At 38.0% G+C, this 16205-nt stretch overlaps 1 protein-coding gene across 1 annotated transcript in view; it reads right to left on the bottom strand.

The window, feature by feature from the left end:
* The window catches only part of cep89 (centrosomal protein 89), an 86880-nt gene extending 75356 nt beyond the window's left edge, over nt 1–11524 (bottom strand). Inside the window, exons 1-7 of the mRNA XM_058382320.1 lie at nt 11258–11524; nt 5856–5962; nt 4362–4517; nt 2882–3062; nt 2474–2552; nt 2261–2295; nt 724–781 (exon numbers count right to left, since the gene is read on the bottom strand). Of these exons, the coding sequence (XP_058238303.1) occupies nt 724–781; nt 2261–2295; nt 2474–2552; nt 2882–3062; nt 4362–4517; nt 5856–5962; nt 11258–11305 (664 nt within the window). The 5' untranslated portion in view covers nt 11306–11524. The remainder of the gene's footprint in view (nt 1–723; nt 782–2260; nt 2296–2473; nt 2553–2881; nt 3063–4361; nt 4518–5855; nt 5963–11257) is intronic.
* Nucleotides 11525–16205: the final 4681 nt, after the last annotated feature.

Raw genomic sequence — 16205 nt, 5'->3', positions numbered from 1 at the left:
GCTCTTGTTGAAAATGAGAATGATCTCCGGTTACTTTGCTGTTGTGTGCCGCTGGATGTGTGGACGTAGCACAAGTATTCTTCCTCAGCTGTCACTGTTACTTCCTATCCGAACACTATATAAAGCACATGGCAGCAGAAACTCACTGAGAAGCCTTGCCGATTGTGTAAATTCTGAGCGGTGGATTACATTGTGCTATTCTCTGTATGATTCTTGCTTTCGTTCTGTCTGACCCCCGTCTGGCTTCCTGATTATTTTCTGGATGTGTCCTCAGGCTTTGATATCACTGTGAACTCTGTGTATGACCCTGGCCTGTTTATGGTTATTTAGATTTTGATTCTGAATTATGTTCTTAATAAACTGCCAACAAATCTCCGAATCTGAAGAAAAAGCTATATAATAGAATGAAATAGAATGAAAATTAAACATGGCTATGCTTTCACTGGCATGACACAAAAGGTGGATGAGGCTTATTGTAAAGTTAGTTAGTTGTGCTGTATGAGTCACATAGCACTCTGTAGCCCTTCTCAGCTATGGACTAGCTAGTAGTAGTACAGCAGCACTGAAAATTTGATTAGTAACACAACTATTATGATATATGCTTTCAATTGGACACACAAGCTAATACTGCCTGAAAGAAACTTGGCATGACCTATTTAGTGGTTAAACAGATAAATTCTAATACTAAAGATATGAAGGAAATGAATTGTGGAGTTGTTGTACCTGAAGATGCCATGCTTCTGGGAGATGGAGACTTTGTCTGTAGTGCCAACGGGGGCTTCTGTAGAAACAGAATAATGCAATGTGCAATGAAAAACATGTAATGCACAATAAAGGTACTGAGGTGGTGATGGATACAGTAGCTGCACTCTAAATGGAATATTTATACCCTCCAGGGGCTTTGTCATCAAAGCTAATTTAACCTATCTTCACCAAAAGTAATGTTCATTAAGTCAGAGGGTAGAAACCAGAGTCATTAATGGCTTTCAACATCCATTTAAATTGGTGTGCTCTGGGTGGTCAAGTGTGGAGTAATGTGTCCAGGCAGCAGGGAACTGGCGTTTAGAAGTGGAAGTCTAATGCCATTGGCGGTCTAATGGAGGACTAAATGGTGAGTCAGAGGGACCGTTGGGCCTCTTGTTTCAGGCCACCACACAGTCAATCTCTTAGCAGAGATGACAGCGATATTAACAACCTACTGTTCCCACAGCAGAAAGCAGAAAAAAGACCGAAGCATCTTCTGTTCCCTCACTGTCTCTTTCTTCATTCTCTCCATTTCTAATGCTCTTTCTAGTTAAAAGTGCTCTCATTTTCTCTGATCCTCCTCACAGACATCATTCTCTTCAATCTCTCTTACTTTCTGTTGTTTCTCTCTCTGATTCCCTCTCGGCATGTCTCAGCCTTTAGGCTCAACAGTCCTACATTTATAACAGTCTTGAGGAATGAACTCTGATTCCAATAAACACTTTCAGTTGTGCTTACAATTATTGGCAAATACCACGATGCAAATCATCAGAAAATCATGAATTTGTATCTCTGACAATTCCTTAGCTATCCATGGGCAACACTGACTATACTCTCTCTGCCCTGTTAAGAAACACAAGCCAATCATGGGCATTTGTGCATTCATATGTGCAGAAGAGGCAGATTCCTGACTTTTCTCCACCTTTTTGTTAGCAGTGGTGTGATAAGGGAAATCAATCTACTGGGAGAGAAATTGGGAAAATTTCAGAACCTTGTGGAAATCACATTGCCAACAAACTTGAGGTCAACACAATGATCCACCACCATATTTTATAGCTGGACTGGGGGCTTGTCCCAATGGTGCACATGGCCAAAAGTTGTATTTAGGTCACACCTGATCACTGTATATTTGAACTGACACTTGAATTGCATTTAGTGATTGTTCTCTGAATGATAATTTTGTGCAAATCTTTAATTTTTCTAAGACCCATATATTCCAAGCAAATTCTCAACTGTCCCAGACATCTGAAAAAAAAAACTTTTTATGGCCCACATTTAGTTTATTTTTAACTGCTTATGTATTTTTTTACTGCCTGCATTGTGTGGTGATGGAAGACAGATGGATTTCAGTTTAGGGAAGTGTTTAATTTGGTCTAAGGCAACAAAAGACTGGCCAAGCAGCCTTCTTTGGGGTATAGATAATGTCAATAATGTTGTTTCAAAAATTATTATGGGACAAGTAATATCTGTTACTGTTTCATAAGTGGATGAATAATGTCATGAAGGCTTCTTTTACCTTTACGCTCGTCCTTTCGTCCACCTCGGTTTCATCTGAAATACATTTTTATTGAATGTATATATTGAATTCAATTGAAAATGATAAAGAAATAAATTTCTTTTCAGATCAAACACTGTATCCTTGCTTTCAGATATATCACTGTCCAGAATACATTATGGTGTCTGAATATTATGAAATATTAAATGACCAATTTACAGTTAGAGGGCACACCTTCAGTGTTTAAAGGAGAGACAACTTCGAAGGTAGAGTTGTCCGTGTCGTCGTCCAGTTTTAAGTGAAACGCAGAGGCCTAAAAAAGGCAAAATATACATAAAGTATATTTATATATGTAAACATAATCTGCTTAGTAACACAGACTGTTTTAGCAACTATTATTGTAAGACTAGTCATAGTAACTAGGCTAAATATGGCATGATATCAATCGTCTGTGAGTGTGTGTCTGTGTGTGTGCGAATATACATAGGTATTATATACACACACACACACACACACACACACACGTTTGTGAACATAAATCCAATGGATAAACTGTGCCATCTGCTGGATGCTTAATAGCAATGGCAGTCTAAATTCTCTTTGATAAGCCTATTTCACAGCACAAAGAAAATGTGGCACAACCTTCTTCAGTACCACTGGAGCTCTGTCCTGTCTCTCTACAGACTGGTACACATGACTTTCCTCTCTGTGCACGTCTGCCTCTATCTCTTCCTCCTCATCTTCGTCGTTATCATCGTAGTCATCACCGGGTCGTGGAGAAGGCAGACGAGGTCGGCCTGCCACCGAATCTGGCCATCGATCCCTGAAACAATAAAGTGTTATTTATAATCAAGCTGTCACTCTGACACCGTGATACTATCGAGTCACTTCTTGTGTTGCTCTGAATATGAAAAGCTTTAAATATCCAGCTAATACAGGGAGAAAGATTGGAATAAGGGCATGCCTGGGTGCAAAAGCCACAACACTGTTCAGTGCAATGTATATGTATATAGTGCAATGTTTATTTGTCTCTCTGTCTGTTTGTCTATATGTGTCTATCTTTTTGCTCGATTGATTGATTGATTGATTGCAAAGTTTTCCAAACCACTGTCTGTGCTCTAAATCCACAGAATATCATCTACCCAAACATCATCCAGGAGGAATACACAGCATATGTAATAAACCATGTCCTCTTTCTGCACTGACAGAAGAAAGGAGACTTGAAGCTTCAATATGGCAAGTAAAAGGAGAATTTAATTTAATTTTGTGCTTGCTTATAGTCAAGAAAATCATACCAAAACCATACAAACACCACTGGTCTTGTTCTACTGTGCTCACTAGTTTTATGATGTGTTCATGTTCTTAAATGCAGTTATGAATGCAGCAAAAAGCTACTTTTGGTTAGTAGGTTTGCCTTGCACCTCCAAAATTGGGGTTTTGTTTCCCACCTGTGGTGTAGGTTGGCTGTAAATTGTATGTTTTGTTAGTGTGTGTGTGCTCTGCAATGTGTTGCTGCCCAATGCACTGTGTCTCTAGGTTCCTGTGTTGCATAAGCAGTACATGGATATGGACATGGATGGAAGGATGGACAGCTACATGCAATGTCCTTAATAAACTGCTTGCTGTGTATCAAACCCTGATGACAACGTGTAACATGTGTGCATGCACAAACACACTCTAATCTGACTACACTCACATATACCTTAAGATAATATGAAACATCTTGTTTAAGGACAACAGATGACTCTGAAGTAAAAGAGCTTCATCTTAGATAATAGAGCATTCCGAAAAATAAAAAACAGATTGCAAAGGCTAGGAACATATGATGAAAGTATATGATCATCATGTGATCTGTCGTAATAATTCTGTTCATTACACAGATGAATAGACTGCTGAATGAGAAACAGTCAGAAAGAACTTTAGAAAACCAAACAGTTTACAGAATAATAAGCTTCTGATGCACAGGTTTTCAGTCTTGGTTAATGACCCCATGTGTGGCTGTCTGATATGCAGATGTGGATATTTCACTTGATTCATGTAATATTTAAATTAAAGCTGGCAGACTATTATTCTTTTTTAAAATTTCAGCAGAGAGGGAGAATGAAAGATTGGTTGAGTCTACCTGGTGTAAAGTGCTGTGCTGGCGTACGGCTCAAAACCAGTGTGGCTGTCTGTGTGTGAGCACTCGCTTTCAGAATAGGACCTGCTGCGGGGTGGAGGGATGGCAAACGTGCGTCCTGTTAAAGAGGACGTCAATATGGCAGCCGCAAGAGCAGACCTAGAATGAAGAACAAAAGAGGAGATGCTGCTTTTCATGTGAGAAATTAAACAGTAGTACTGAGAGCGCAGTAAGTAGTATGAACTGTATCTGCTGCACTGATAGATAGATAGATAGATAGATAGATAGATAGATAGATAGATAGATAGATAGATAGATAGATAGAATCTTTTCAAGTAAAAACATGTTTTGATAATTCTTTATTAAAATATTCATTTATTTACCAGGTCTCCAGGAGTGCAGTGAAGAAGGTTCATGTATTTGTGTGACAGTCTAAAAAAACTCATCATCATCATCATCATCATCATCACATTCAGACACTTTCTATTATATATATTTTGTGCTGAAAACCACGTTTTAAATGAGATTAAATTAGAAACTGTGTTTTAAATTAAAATCATTTTATCAATCCAGTTGAAGGATTTACTAGTCTACTAATTTACTAGTCTAGTCCAAGTTGCTCCACTAGGGGGCGATATAGATAAACGCTTTAACAAAACCAAATGTCATTTTTCATTACCAAGCTGTCTCTTTCCAAAAGAACTAAATCAGACATGATACAGCATCAAGCATATAACGTAAATTATCCAGATTTTTTATTTTGATAAAAAGAAACAGATTCATCTCCACCTCATTAATCAAAAACACCTTTCAGAAAATGGCAATGAACAAACACATTTAAGAGATGTTGATGGGTTATTGGTCTAATTAAACAATTTTCTTTTTTTGGTCAGTGTTATTGGGTTTGTTATGTGTTATGTGACCCGTTACCTCGAATGAGTTTGGCATCTCTGAGTTTAAAAAAGTGAAAGAAATCTCTGTCACTGCCAGACATCAAAATACTGTCTAAAAGCACCAGCTAATAATTAATGTAATTTGCATTTGATAAAATCTAGGCAGTATAAATAAGAATTTGGGGCACAACCTTATTTTCTTGTTCATTTTTGGCTGTTTTCAAGAATTCAACCATACCTACACCCCAGACTGTCACATAAATATTTAATCCACCAAGGCTATAAGCACTCAAAAGAAACCAAAGAGTGTCAGTATGTAATCATCAACTGTTTCATTAAATGTTTACAGGAATGAAGTTTCATAAAAATCCAAAATATATGATAATGCATTGAATGTTTAAGCTTTTAACTTAAAATCATTTAGACAACAATGGCTATGTAAAGTCATGCATTTTGATTGAAACACAGAGGCAAACAAAATTTAAAACAGACAAAGAAGAAGCTCGATAAGAATAAGGGACAATAAGACTGTGGGAAAAGGATGGACAAGAAACAGGGAGTTGGAGATGGAAAAAAAAAAGATGTATATGAGGAATGTGAGTACCTGGGTCTCTCTGGTGAGGAATTGGGGCTACGAGGGGGAGGAGTGCGGGGAACAGCAGGCTTGGGAGCAATGGTGGCAGCAGGGATCAAGCCATGAGCTATGTTCTTCTATAAAAGTCACAAAGAAGCACAACTGCATGTGTGAGAGAGGATTGTGAATGACATGTAGCTTATTTCAACAACATTACGGACAGAAACGATGGACTGGTGTCCAATCCAAGGCGTATTTCTAGGAAAGGCTTCAAATCTGCCAGAAAAACCTGATCATGACTGAGAGTTTACTGAAGAAAAATGAATAAATGAATGTGAGCTGCGTGTGTGGTAGCAAATTATAAGGAACTGTAGAGATCATAGTCCTATAAACTGCTTTGAAAATGTTTAGATTTTAGCACAAAACCCAATTATACCTCCTGTTCTGTTCTGGTACGATCTGTCATTAGGTTTGTGAGGGACTAATAGCAGTTTATAGCAATAAAATCACATTTTAAAACGAAACATCCTGTGTATAACACACAAAATCTCCTAATGGCAAGAGTGTCAATGGGAATGAAAGGTAAAAGATGGAGGGAATGACCAACACTGACAGACATGAACATAACCTGTGTGGTATAATATTTTTTAATTATTTCACTGATCTGAAGAAACAGTTATTGTATTTATCCACTTTTAATAGCTGAAAATACTCAATATTGACTTTCAAAGCATTATTACAATATTTTATCCACAGTGTGTGTATCTACAGTGTGCACCTATACACAGAGGGTTCCCAACTGTTAAGAAACATCAATCAACCAAGGTCTTTTATTTATAAATTTCACACATTTCAATTCAGCGATTCAATTGTGATGTACATAAAACACTTCACTGAGTATGTTGGATATGATCAAGTGTCACAGCTGTATAACTCTGTTTGTTAAAGACTGTATATACTAACTACTGTGGATAGTAGCACTTAGAAACCATGAAGATGCCACGACCAGTTTTGCACTCAAGTCTCCATCATAGATGTGACAGATGTCAAGCATCTTAGTGCAATTTGAGTCATATGTTCTTTACTTGTTCTAAACTGCAAACTTACTGGGTTAATTACTTTACAGTGATGTCCGAGGTGCTCAGGGTCAGTATCAATGTTTGCCCTGCTATTGCAATTTTTGGGGTTCCAAGGGTCTGGTCTCAGTTTAGTTCCAAACAATTGGATATTTTGGCTTTTACATCTTTAATAGTTAGGCGTCGTATTCTAATCCACTGGAAATCTGATAAGCCCCCTACTACATCTCAATGGCTTGTAGATACCATGTTTTTTCTCAAATTAGATGTATTAGAAGAGTAGCTTCTTTAAGAAATAGCAATCTTTTATCTCATATTTTTAAGTCTCTCAAATCTCTGCCTTCTGTTTAGTTTATTTATTTGTTTATTTTTTTCTTTTCTTTTCTTTTTCCACCGGATTTATTTATTTAGTTCGTTTATTTCATTTTGTTTTAATGATTGGGGTGTAATTGTTAATTCTTAATTGATTGTACGTGATGCTTGTTTTGTTCTTTTCAAGTTTGCATTGTTAAAAATGGATAATTGCTTAAAACTTATTTCAGTAATAATGATGATTACACAATAAAAAAGTTTGAACCAAGTCCAATCATGTTAAAACCCGAATGAATTTCCTGGTTACACACGTTTTGATCATATAGTACACAGTTATAGAAGGGAAGTGATTTACTATCCCACTCTCTGGTGTCACCCGGATGAGGATGGCTTCCCTTTGGAGTCTGGTTCCTCTGAAGGTTTCTTCCTCACATCATCTTAGGGGGGTTCTTCCTCACCACTATCACCTCTGGCTTGCTCATCAGGAATAGATGTAAAACTTATCATTTAAATCTGAATTTATATATTTCTTTAAAGCTGCTTTGTGACAATGTCTATTATTAAAAGTGCTATACAAATAAAATTTAATCGAATTAACAGGACTGGATGTAAAATCTAAAATTACTTTTGTTTTATATACTCATTTCAACCACAAGACCTGATTTTTGTCCCTCCATAGACTTAGTGGCACATCCAATTAGTGGTCATACTGTACCAGGTGACGTTGAGGGCATTCACATAGGTTGGAGTCCACTGGTATCCCACAAAGATTAGTGTTGTGTCCTTTTCTGTTCTCCCTCTACACCTGAGGCTGTATTCTCACACTGACTGCTATGCTGACGACATGCAACTCATCCTCTCCTTTGTTTCACTCGGACGCTCACATCTCATGAGAGCTCTGATGCTCTTGGCATGTCTGCCAGACATCTCATTATAGATGGCAACTCATCAGGTCAAATCCCAGCAAGACTGGGCTGCTGTATGTCCTGGGAGATACATCTCCATATCAAGATATTGTGAACTTCCTGGAGAACTGAATAATGACACCATCTGACCATGCACACAGCCTTGGGGTATTTCCAGACAACTAATTTTTATTCTCTCCTCATAGCATTAACCTAATTTACACCTCCTTTTCCATTCCTCCCCATGGTGTCCAGTCCACATCGTCACCCCACGGCTGGACTACTGTAACTCACATTTAGCAGGTCTTTCTCTCCATTCCATTTAAACCACAGCAACTGTCTAATCTCCCAAAGTTCTACCACACCTCAGCATTGCTGTGTTCTCTTTCCTGACATCCTGTAGCTGCCTGCTTAAGATTTAAAACACTGAGGCCTGCCTACAAAGTCAAAAACAGAAGCTTGCCAATCTCACATTCCCTATGAGCCTTTAATGAGCCTATATTTGACCCATTATCCCACAAGAGACAAGAAAAACATGCATCATGTACTGGCAAGGTCAATATGGAATGAACTTGTCACTGACCCTTAAATGACCACTAATAAAGAACACTGAATCTGAACTGTTTTGTTTTTTCACTATTTTCTCCAAAACAGTGGTTTAGCTTGAGGGCTATTGGATGGAATAAACCTTTTGGACACCTCTGTATTAATGTTCATGGATTACTTTATACCTTATTATAAGCACTTTTATCAGCTTGATAAAAAGTGCTTATTAGTATATCAAATCTTTAGCAACATGTGGAATTAAATATGCATTAATCCACCTGCCCGCGTGAAACTAATCCGGCCTGAATAGGGTGTTCTGAATTATCGGTACCAGCCTGAGGATGTGTTTTTGATGACAGAGCATTTCTGCAAACCTCTCTGGAAAATCTTATGTTATGTAAATGTTGGATTTCCCTGGTTAGGTGCTTATAATTTTGTAAAAGTTGATTAAACATTGCTAAAATGAGCTCACTGGTTTGTTGTGGCTATGTTAGCAAAAATAAACGTAAAAAGAGTAAGGGTGCGTCTCAATCTGTTCCCTAGTTCAGTCGTCAGGGATGTCTTAGTCGCTAAATAACTCTCAGCCAGCTTCATCTACAAATGAACGTAGCTTGTTATCATTGTTGAGTGATTTTTACTTCATTCTACGTTCCATTTATGGTTTGATTGAGTCTAATGACTTTTTATTGTTTAATGATTTTTTTCAACCCACTGGCCAGACTACAGTTCTGCTTGAAGTATCATGACATAAATTATTTTCTTATCATAATGCACTATAAAACTATTAAACATCATAAAGCAACACTGAAAAAAATAATGTCAAAGATATTGCTGCTGTCTGTTGTTGATCAGTGCCAGTGGTGTCGTTTTAGAACCTGACTACACAGTCATAAAACTGAAATATAAAAGTCATAGTGGCACAATATGTAATGGGCCAAAGGCCTTGTATGGTGAAAGAGAAGTGCAAAATAAAATAATAAATCAGAAAACAAAATGACGAATGCAAAAACACAAGGACAATTCAGACAAACCGGAAGAGGTAGGTATAGTTTGTGAACGGAAGTCTTACCTTTGATTGGACGAGACATCGGTCACTCAAGATATACAAGAAGTAGGAAACTGTGTATTTCTTGTACGTGTGGAGTTCTGCCTTCACATTAAACCAAATTTTTTCGATAGTGCAACTTTAAATCTTTTAAAGAAAATAAACATATATATTTATATTTATAAGAAAATGGAATTCATTCAACTCTACTTCACATGCCATGATTCTGGATATACTGATAGTATATCATGACGTAAAGATTATTTTAAAAACACACCAAAATTAAACAGGTATGTTTCAAAGACAAAACTATTCCAGATTAAATGATGTAAGAAGCGTTATAAGAGCAGGACTGCGTTCATAAAACTTTCTACTGCTGTAGTCTGCTGTACTTCTTGTATAGCTTGAGTGACAGATGTCTCGTCCAATCAGTGTTAAAAATTCCATTCGCAAACTCTACCTACCTTTCCCAGTTTGTCTAAATTGTCGTTGTGTTTTTGGGTTTGTTATTTTGTTTCCAGGTTTGTTATTGTGTTTTTAGGCTTGTTATTTTGTTTTTTCGGATTTGTTATATTAGAACATCTAGTTTAGAGAAGCTCCAAGTAGTTTATGTAAGTTATAATGATGCAATGAGAATTTTATTAAGGAGACTTTGACGGCATAGTGCAAGTGAAATGTTTGTGAGTGCAAGAGTAATCACTTTTAAAGCTCTGTTACGAAATCGTATGTACAGATTTATCTGCCGCTTAATGCTTCTAAAAATGAGATGATTGTGGGTCTATCAGATATAAGGGCTAGTACTACACGGTATCAGTCAAAGCTGTGGTGACGCTGGTATTGCAGTGTTTTTGTAACACGTTCATTTTTCCTCTTCTTCTTCTTCTTTATTGTGTGTGTTAGATATTATGACCTGTATATGTTGTCCGGCTCGAGTCTGTAATAAAGTTTGATTGATTGATTGATTAGATTAGATTGCACTTCTTGGCCACCGTACCCTTGCCATGTCTTCACCTTACCTTGCTCCAAATCTTGGTAGGGAGCTAGAGAGGTGATTGAGACACACCCTATTTTATACAGTACTGACTGCACTCTCAAAAATAAAGGCACTAAACAACTTTTCCAAGTTTGCTGAGGGAGCATCAACATCGACTGGACATCTTTTTGTACCTTTAGTCTGTATCTTTTACCTGGAATAAACAAGTCCAGAAGTTAATTAAAGGTACAGTACACACCTTCTCAGGTAAAAATCCATAAGAAGGTAAAGACCTCAGAACAAGGAACAGGTACAGTTTGGTACCTTTATTATTTCCGAGTGATCATGGTGTTGTTTCACACACTTTACTGCCCAGATGTTATGTTTGAGTTGCATGTCGGATGTTTTTACATTTTCATTGTATTTTAGCATTTACAGTTAAGGTTAGCTAGCATAGCCTCCTTGCTATCTAAACTAGCTAGCAACGCCAGAACACTGCAGAAACACCAACAAATTGACCAACTGACCAGTAAGTTAGTTAACAAAACAAAAGAAAGGGTTTATTTGAAACTCACGAATTCCTTTCTCTCGCTTCTTCTAAAGGAGAAGTTGAATTTTGACATGATCCCACTGTCCCCTCGCCGCACTGAGATTTACGCCGAGATTTTCTTCTTATTTATTTTAACAAATCACATCAAGAAATGCACGTGTATAATAACAACTCAAACGTGTCCGTTCACGTGTTTGTGCGCATTCTAAATATTTTGAGCAAGTTTAGTTCGTCAACTTCTCCAAAACGTCTAGTTAAGTCCGTGTATCTAGACGCTTTACAGCCTTGTCCACCTCCTTCCAAAAGCGAATTCTATTGGCTTAGAGATCCGAACGCAACCAATCACGGTTGAGATTGAATACTCCTAGCAACGCAGGTGGCGGTGGCATTGCAAGAGAGCGTTAGTGTAACTCTGATCAGTGTCCAGTAGATGGCGCGCTAGACCACAAAATACACAGTATCGCCAAAAGTTTTGGGACACCCTTCCAAACCATTGAATTCAGGTGTTGTTTTTCAGAGGTTGGGCTTGGCACCTTAGTTCCAGTGAAAGGAACTCTTAATGTTTCAGCATACCAAGGCATTTTGGATAATTTCATGCTCCCAACTTTTTTGTAGAAAAAGTTTGGGGATGACCGCTTCCCGTTCCAACATGACTGCACACCAGTGCACAAAGCAAGGTCCATAATGACATGGATGAGTGAGTTTGGTGTGAAGGAACTTGACTGGCCTGCACAGAGTCCTGACCTCAACCCGATAGAACACCTTTGGGATGAATTAGAGCGAAGACTCCGAGCTATTCCAAAACTGGGACGTCTGCCTTTACATGTACATGAATGTAAGATGGAGTTGGTCCGCCCTTTACAGTTATAACAGCTTCAACTCTTCTGTGAAGGCTTTCCACAAGGTTTAGGATTGTGTTTATGGGAATTTTTGACAATTTCACTAGAAGCGCATTTGTGAGGTCACACACTGATGTAGAACGAGAAGGTCTGGCTCGCAGTCTCTGCTCTAATTCATCCCTAAGGTGTTCTATCTGAAGTATGCTGAAGCATTATGAGTTCTTTTACTGGGGCCAAACTCAACCCCTGAAAAACAACATCTGAATTCAATGATTTGGAGAGGTGTCCCAAAACATTTGGCAATATAGTGTAATATGCAGCATTATTTAAAGTGAATTTCAGCAATGCTTCATACAGGGTATCATCTTCACAGTTTCCTGAAAACAGCATCATCATCAGTCATTTAATTTATACACTATATTGTCAAACATTCCTGACCATCACATCTGTATGGGTTTTCTTAACACTGCCAAAAAACTGAAAGCACACTGTCTAGAATGTCTTTATATGCTGTAGCATCAAGATTTCCTTTAACTGGAACTAAGAGGTGGAGCCCAAACCTATTCCCGCTTGACAATGGTTTGCCAGACGTGGATTGCCAAGACTGGGGTGATGAACTCTAGTGTCCAGGACAGAGCCCTGACCTCAACCTCACTGAACACCTTTTGGGATGAACTGGAACACTGACACTAACTGCACCCCAGACCTCCTCACTCTTACAATAGTCTCACTAATGGTCTTGTGGCTGAATGATCACAGTCATGCTCCAATATCTAGTGGAAACCTTCCCAAAAGAGTAGAGATTATTATAAGTGTAAACGGGGGTCTAAATATGTTATAGTCGCTTGGTGGTGCTCACTGATGCTGTGGATGGATCTATGTGGACAGCCTGTGACCCAGGAGACAGCCGTGGACAGAGCCACTTGGAGACTTTCACAGATCTGCCGTTACATCTGTCAGCTTGTGACAGCAAGGAATTAGTGTCTATAATGAACTCAGGAACTACACTGACCTAATAGTTCCTCATGGGCCATTGATTGCCGTTGAAGAAAGGACATTAATCAGTTACAGTTACATTATCCACTGTCCAGTGTCTTCCAAATGAGGATGGGTTCCCTTCTGAGCCTGGTTCCTCTCAAGGTTTCTTCCTCATATCATTTTAGGGAGTTTTTACTTGCCACTGTCACCACAGGCTTGCTCATTAGGGATAAAATAGTTTAATAATTTATTTAAATATTTAGTTATTTAGTTATTTTTTCCTCTCCTTTCTGGACTCTGTAGTCAACAGAAACTATATCTAAAGCACAGCACAGTCAAATTGTCAACCCTAATCTCTGAGAGGATTATGTAACACTTATGGAAGGACTCCTGGGTGTTGGCACTAATAATAAATGCATTAATAATCATCAAGTAATCCATCATGGGAGAGTCTTCCGGTTTCTCGGTTACATAACATGCTGCATTTTTTGTCTTATTCATTTCAAGAGAAACAGAACAAATGAGAGGCTTGTGAGAGAATGACCGTTTCAGCTGCTGTTACGTAATTAATGACTAAGAGCAACTAACTTGTCTTGCAGACATTCCACAACATTAAATGTAACTCTAAATAGATAAGATTAGTAAAGCCCATTAGTGGATTAGTAATAATGATTTAATTCTTGGTAGTAAAAGAAGGAAGGAAATAGTTCAGTACATGATGTGACAACAATGATAATTAACTTTGATTCTGCCAAGTCTCATCACACCGCTGTCATAGTGTTGATTATTTTCCTAGTATTTCTGACATCATGAAGTCTACTTATATAACTGACCTTTGCCTGAAAATCACTAATCACAAGCTGAATCTTATTGGCTTATCCGTATGATGAATGCAGATATTGATGTCGAAATTCAAGGTATAAAACTTGGGTTCGGTTCATAAACTATTTAACATCAACAAAGGCTGTTTCAGTTGACATGTGCAGAAGAAAGCAGGGCCATGCATTCACCATCTCTCTCTCTCTCTCTCACACACACACACACACACACACAAAACCACTCTGACATCACTATTGGCGTGAAGAGCCCCTGTCTTTAATAACCAGCCCACAGTCCAAAATTCCCCTGCCTGGGAATAATTTAAAGTGCATTAGTACACCACATGTTCAGCATCCCAGATTCTCACATTCAAAGCACACAGAATTAAAAGACAGGCAGTTTTATTTATTTGCTTATTAACTTTCCCAGGTATTCTTCTTAAGTTTTAGCCAGGTAAAATAATCTTCTTCAGGCCCAAAAATCTTCCCTGCTTGTCTTCCTGTGAGAGCTGGTCTACTTTTATATGTATTACTCAAACACTGTTAAAGTTTACTTTTCAAGTCTTTGAGCTGCTTTTGTAACTGGTTTTGGCAGCAGCTAGTGAAGCTCAGGTTGCAGACAGATGTACGCTCTCTTTTCAGACTCTGCACTAAACCGCTGCTGGAAAAACCCACAACATATGAAATGAAGCCAGTGAGAAGTGAGAGCTCAAAGGCTGTGTGTTGTGCTGGAATTGACTTACATACACAATACACATTTTCAATGAAGTATTATTTACAAATACAGTTCATGTATCGTTATCATATTGTGTGAATAGTCCAAAGAAATTCTTCCTTCTTCTTATTTATGTGAACAACAGATTCATTTAATCATTTTTTAAAGGGGCAGTCAGGGATTTTTAGGTCACACTTGAAAAGCTTTTCACCTGAGTCATCAGGAACACAGGTTGAAAGGAATCCAGGCCCATCTTGTTTTACATTTTACACTGCTCATACCTGAGCTAACAATGAATATATTCATAGGCATGTATAATCCATAATGAATTTATATTCAAGCTATTCATAATAATGACATGAGTCTGACAATGTACATTCCTAAACCCTGGCTTTAACCTGACACATTCGGTTATTCCTGTCCGCCATTCAGTTTGTCCTGAACAGACTTTTCTGACCATAGCTGTTGAAATAAAACAGTCACAAGTTTTCTTTTACTGTATAAAGCATGTGATATGAGGCACGCACTGATCAATTTCTGATTTGATGTCTGTCAATAAGCATCTAATTTAATTTTATCTAATTGAAATAATGAAATCAGCCCTGGTACCAACACTATGCAACGATTAAAGTCACAGTAGTCACACATTAAATGAGAATTAACTGGAGCTTTTGACCTGTATTTGCATGATGTATTGCCTCGCTCTGCTGCCACATGATTAGCTGAACTTGCATGAATGTACATGTGTACAGATGTTCCTAATAAAGTGGACAATGAGTGTAAGTAGAGACTGTATGAAGGACATGTATTCCCTGGTTCATGAATCTGTGTACACTTCTAACGGTGTGCTCAAGTTTCCCTCACATAAACAAGGTGCAACACCCAGGAGACATGAAAATGAACCGCTTTCTCAGAACTGTTGCAGGAACAAATGATGCAACCTGCCTCTCTGTGTAGAAGAATAGGTAGGTGAGGTAAATATGGTCAATAAAATCAACTCTTTAAAAAAAAAAAAAAAAAAAAAAAAAAAAAAAAGCATGGCATCTTGCCTTGTGTTGTGTGTATACACCAATCAGGCATAACATTATGAGCAGTGACGTGAATAACACTGATTATCTCCTCATCATGGCACCTGTTAGTGGGTGGGATATATTAGGCAGCAAGTGAACATTTTGTCCTCAAAGTTGATGTGTTAGAAGCAGGAAAAAGGGCAAATGCAAGAATTTAAGCGAGTTTAACAAGGGCCAAATTGTGATGTCTAGAAGACTGGATCAGAGCATCTCGAAAACTGCAGCTCTTTTGGGGTGTTCCCGGTCTGCAGTGGTCAGTATCTATCAAAAGTATCCTTTAAGTCCAGTAAGTCCTTATGGAAGCCCCACCTCGCAACTTACACGACTGAAAGGATCTTGGTGCCAGATACCACAGCACACCTTTAGGGATCTAGTGTAGTCCATGCCTGAGGCAGCAAAAATCGGGACAAACACATTATTAGGCAGATGGTCATAATTTTATGCCTGATAGGTGTATAATGTTTGTATATCTAAAAAACACTATGTGAAGCCTTGAACATCAAGGCAATTGAAGCACAGAGATAAAATAAAAAACGGACTCAACAAAAGCAGA

The sequence above is a fragment of the Hemibagrus wyckioides genome, linkage group LG27, assembly GCF_019097595.1.
Source record: "Hemibagrus wyckioides isolate EC202008001 linkage group LG27, SWU_Hwy_1.0, whole genome shotgun sequence".
Lineage (NCBI taxonomy): Eukaryota > Metazoa > Chordata > Actinopteri > Siluriformes > Bagridae > Hemibagrus > Hemibagrus wyckioides.
Note: the sequence above shows the minus strand (reverse complement) of the source record. Positions and strands in the feature narration are given on the sequence as shown.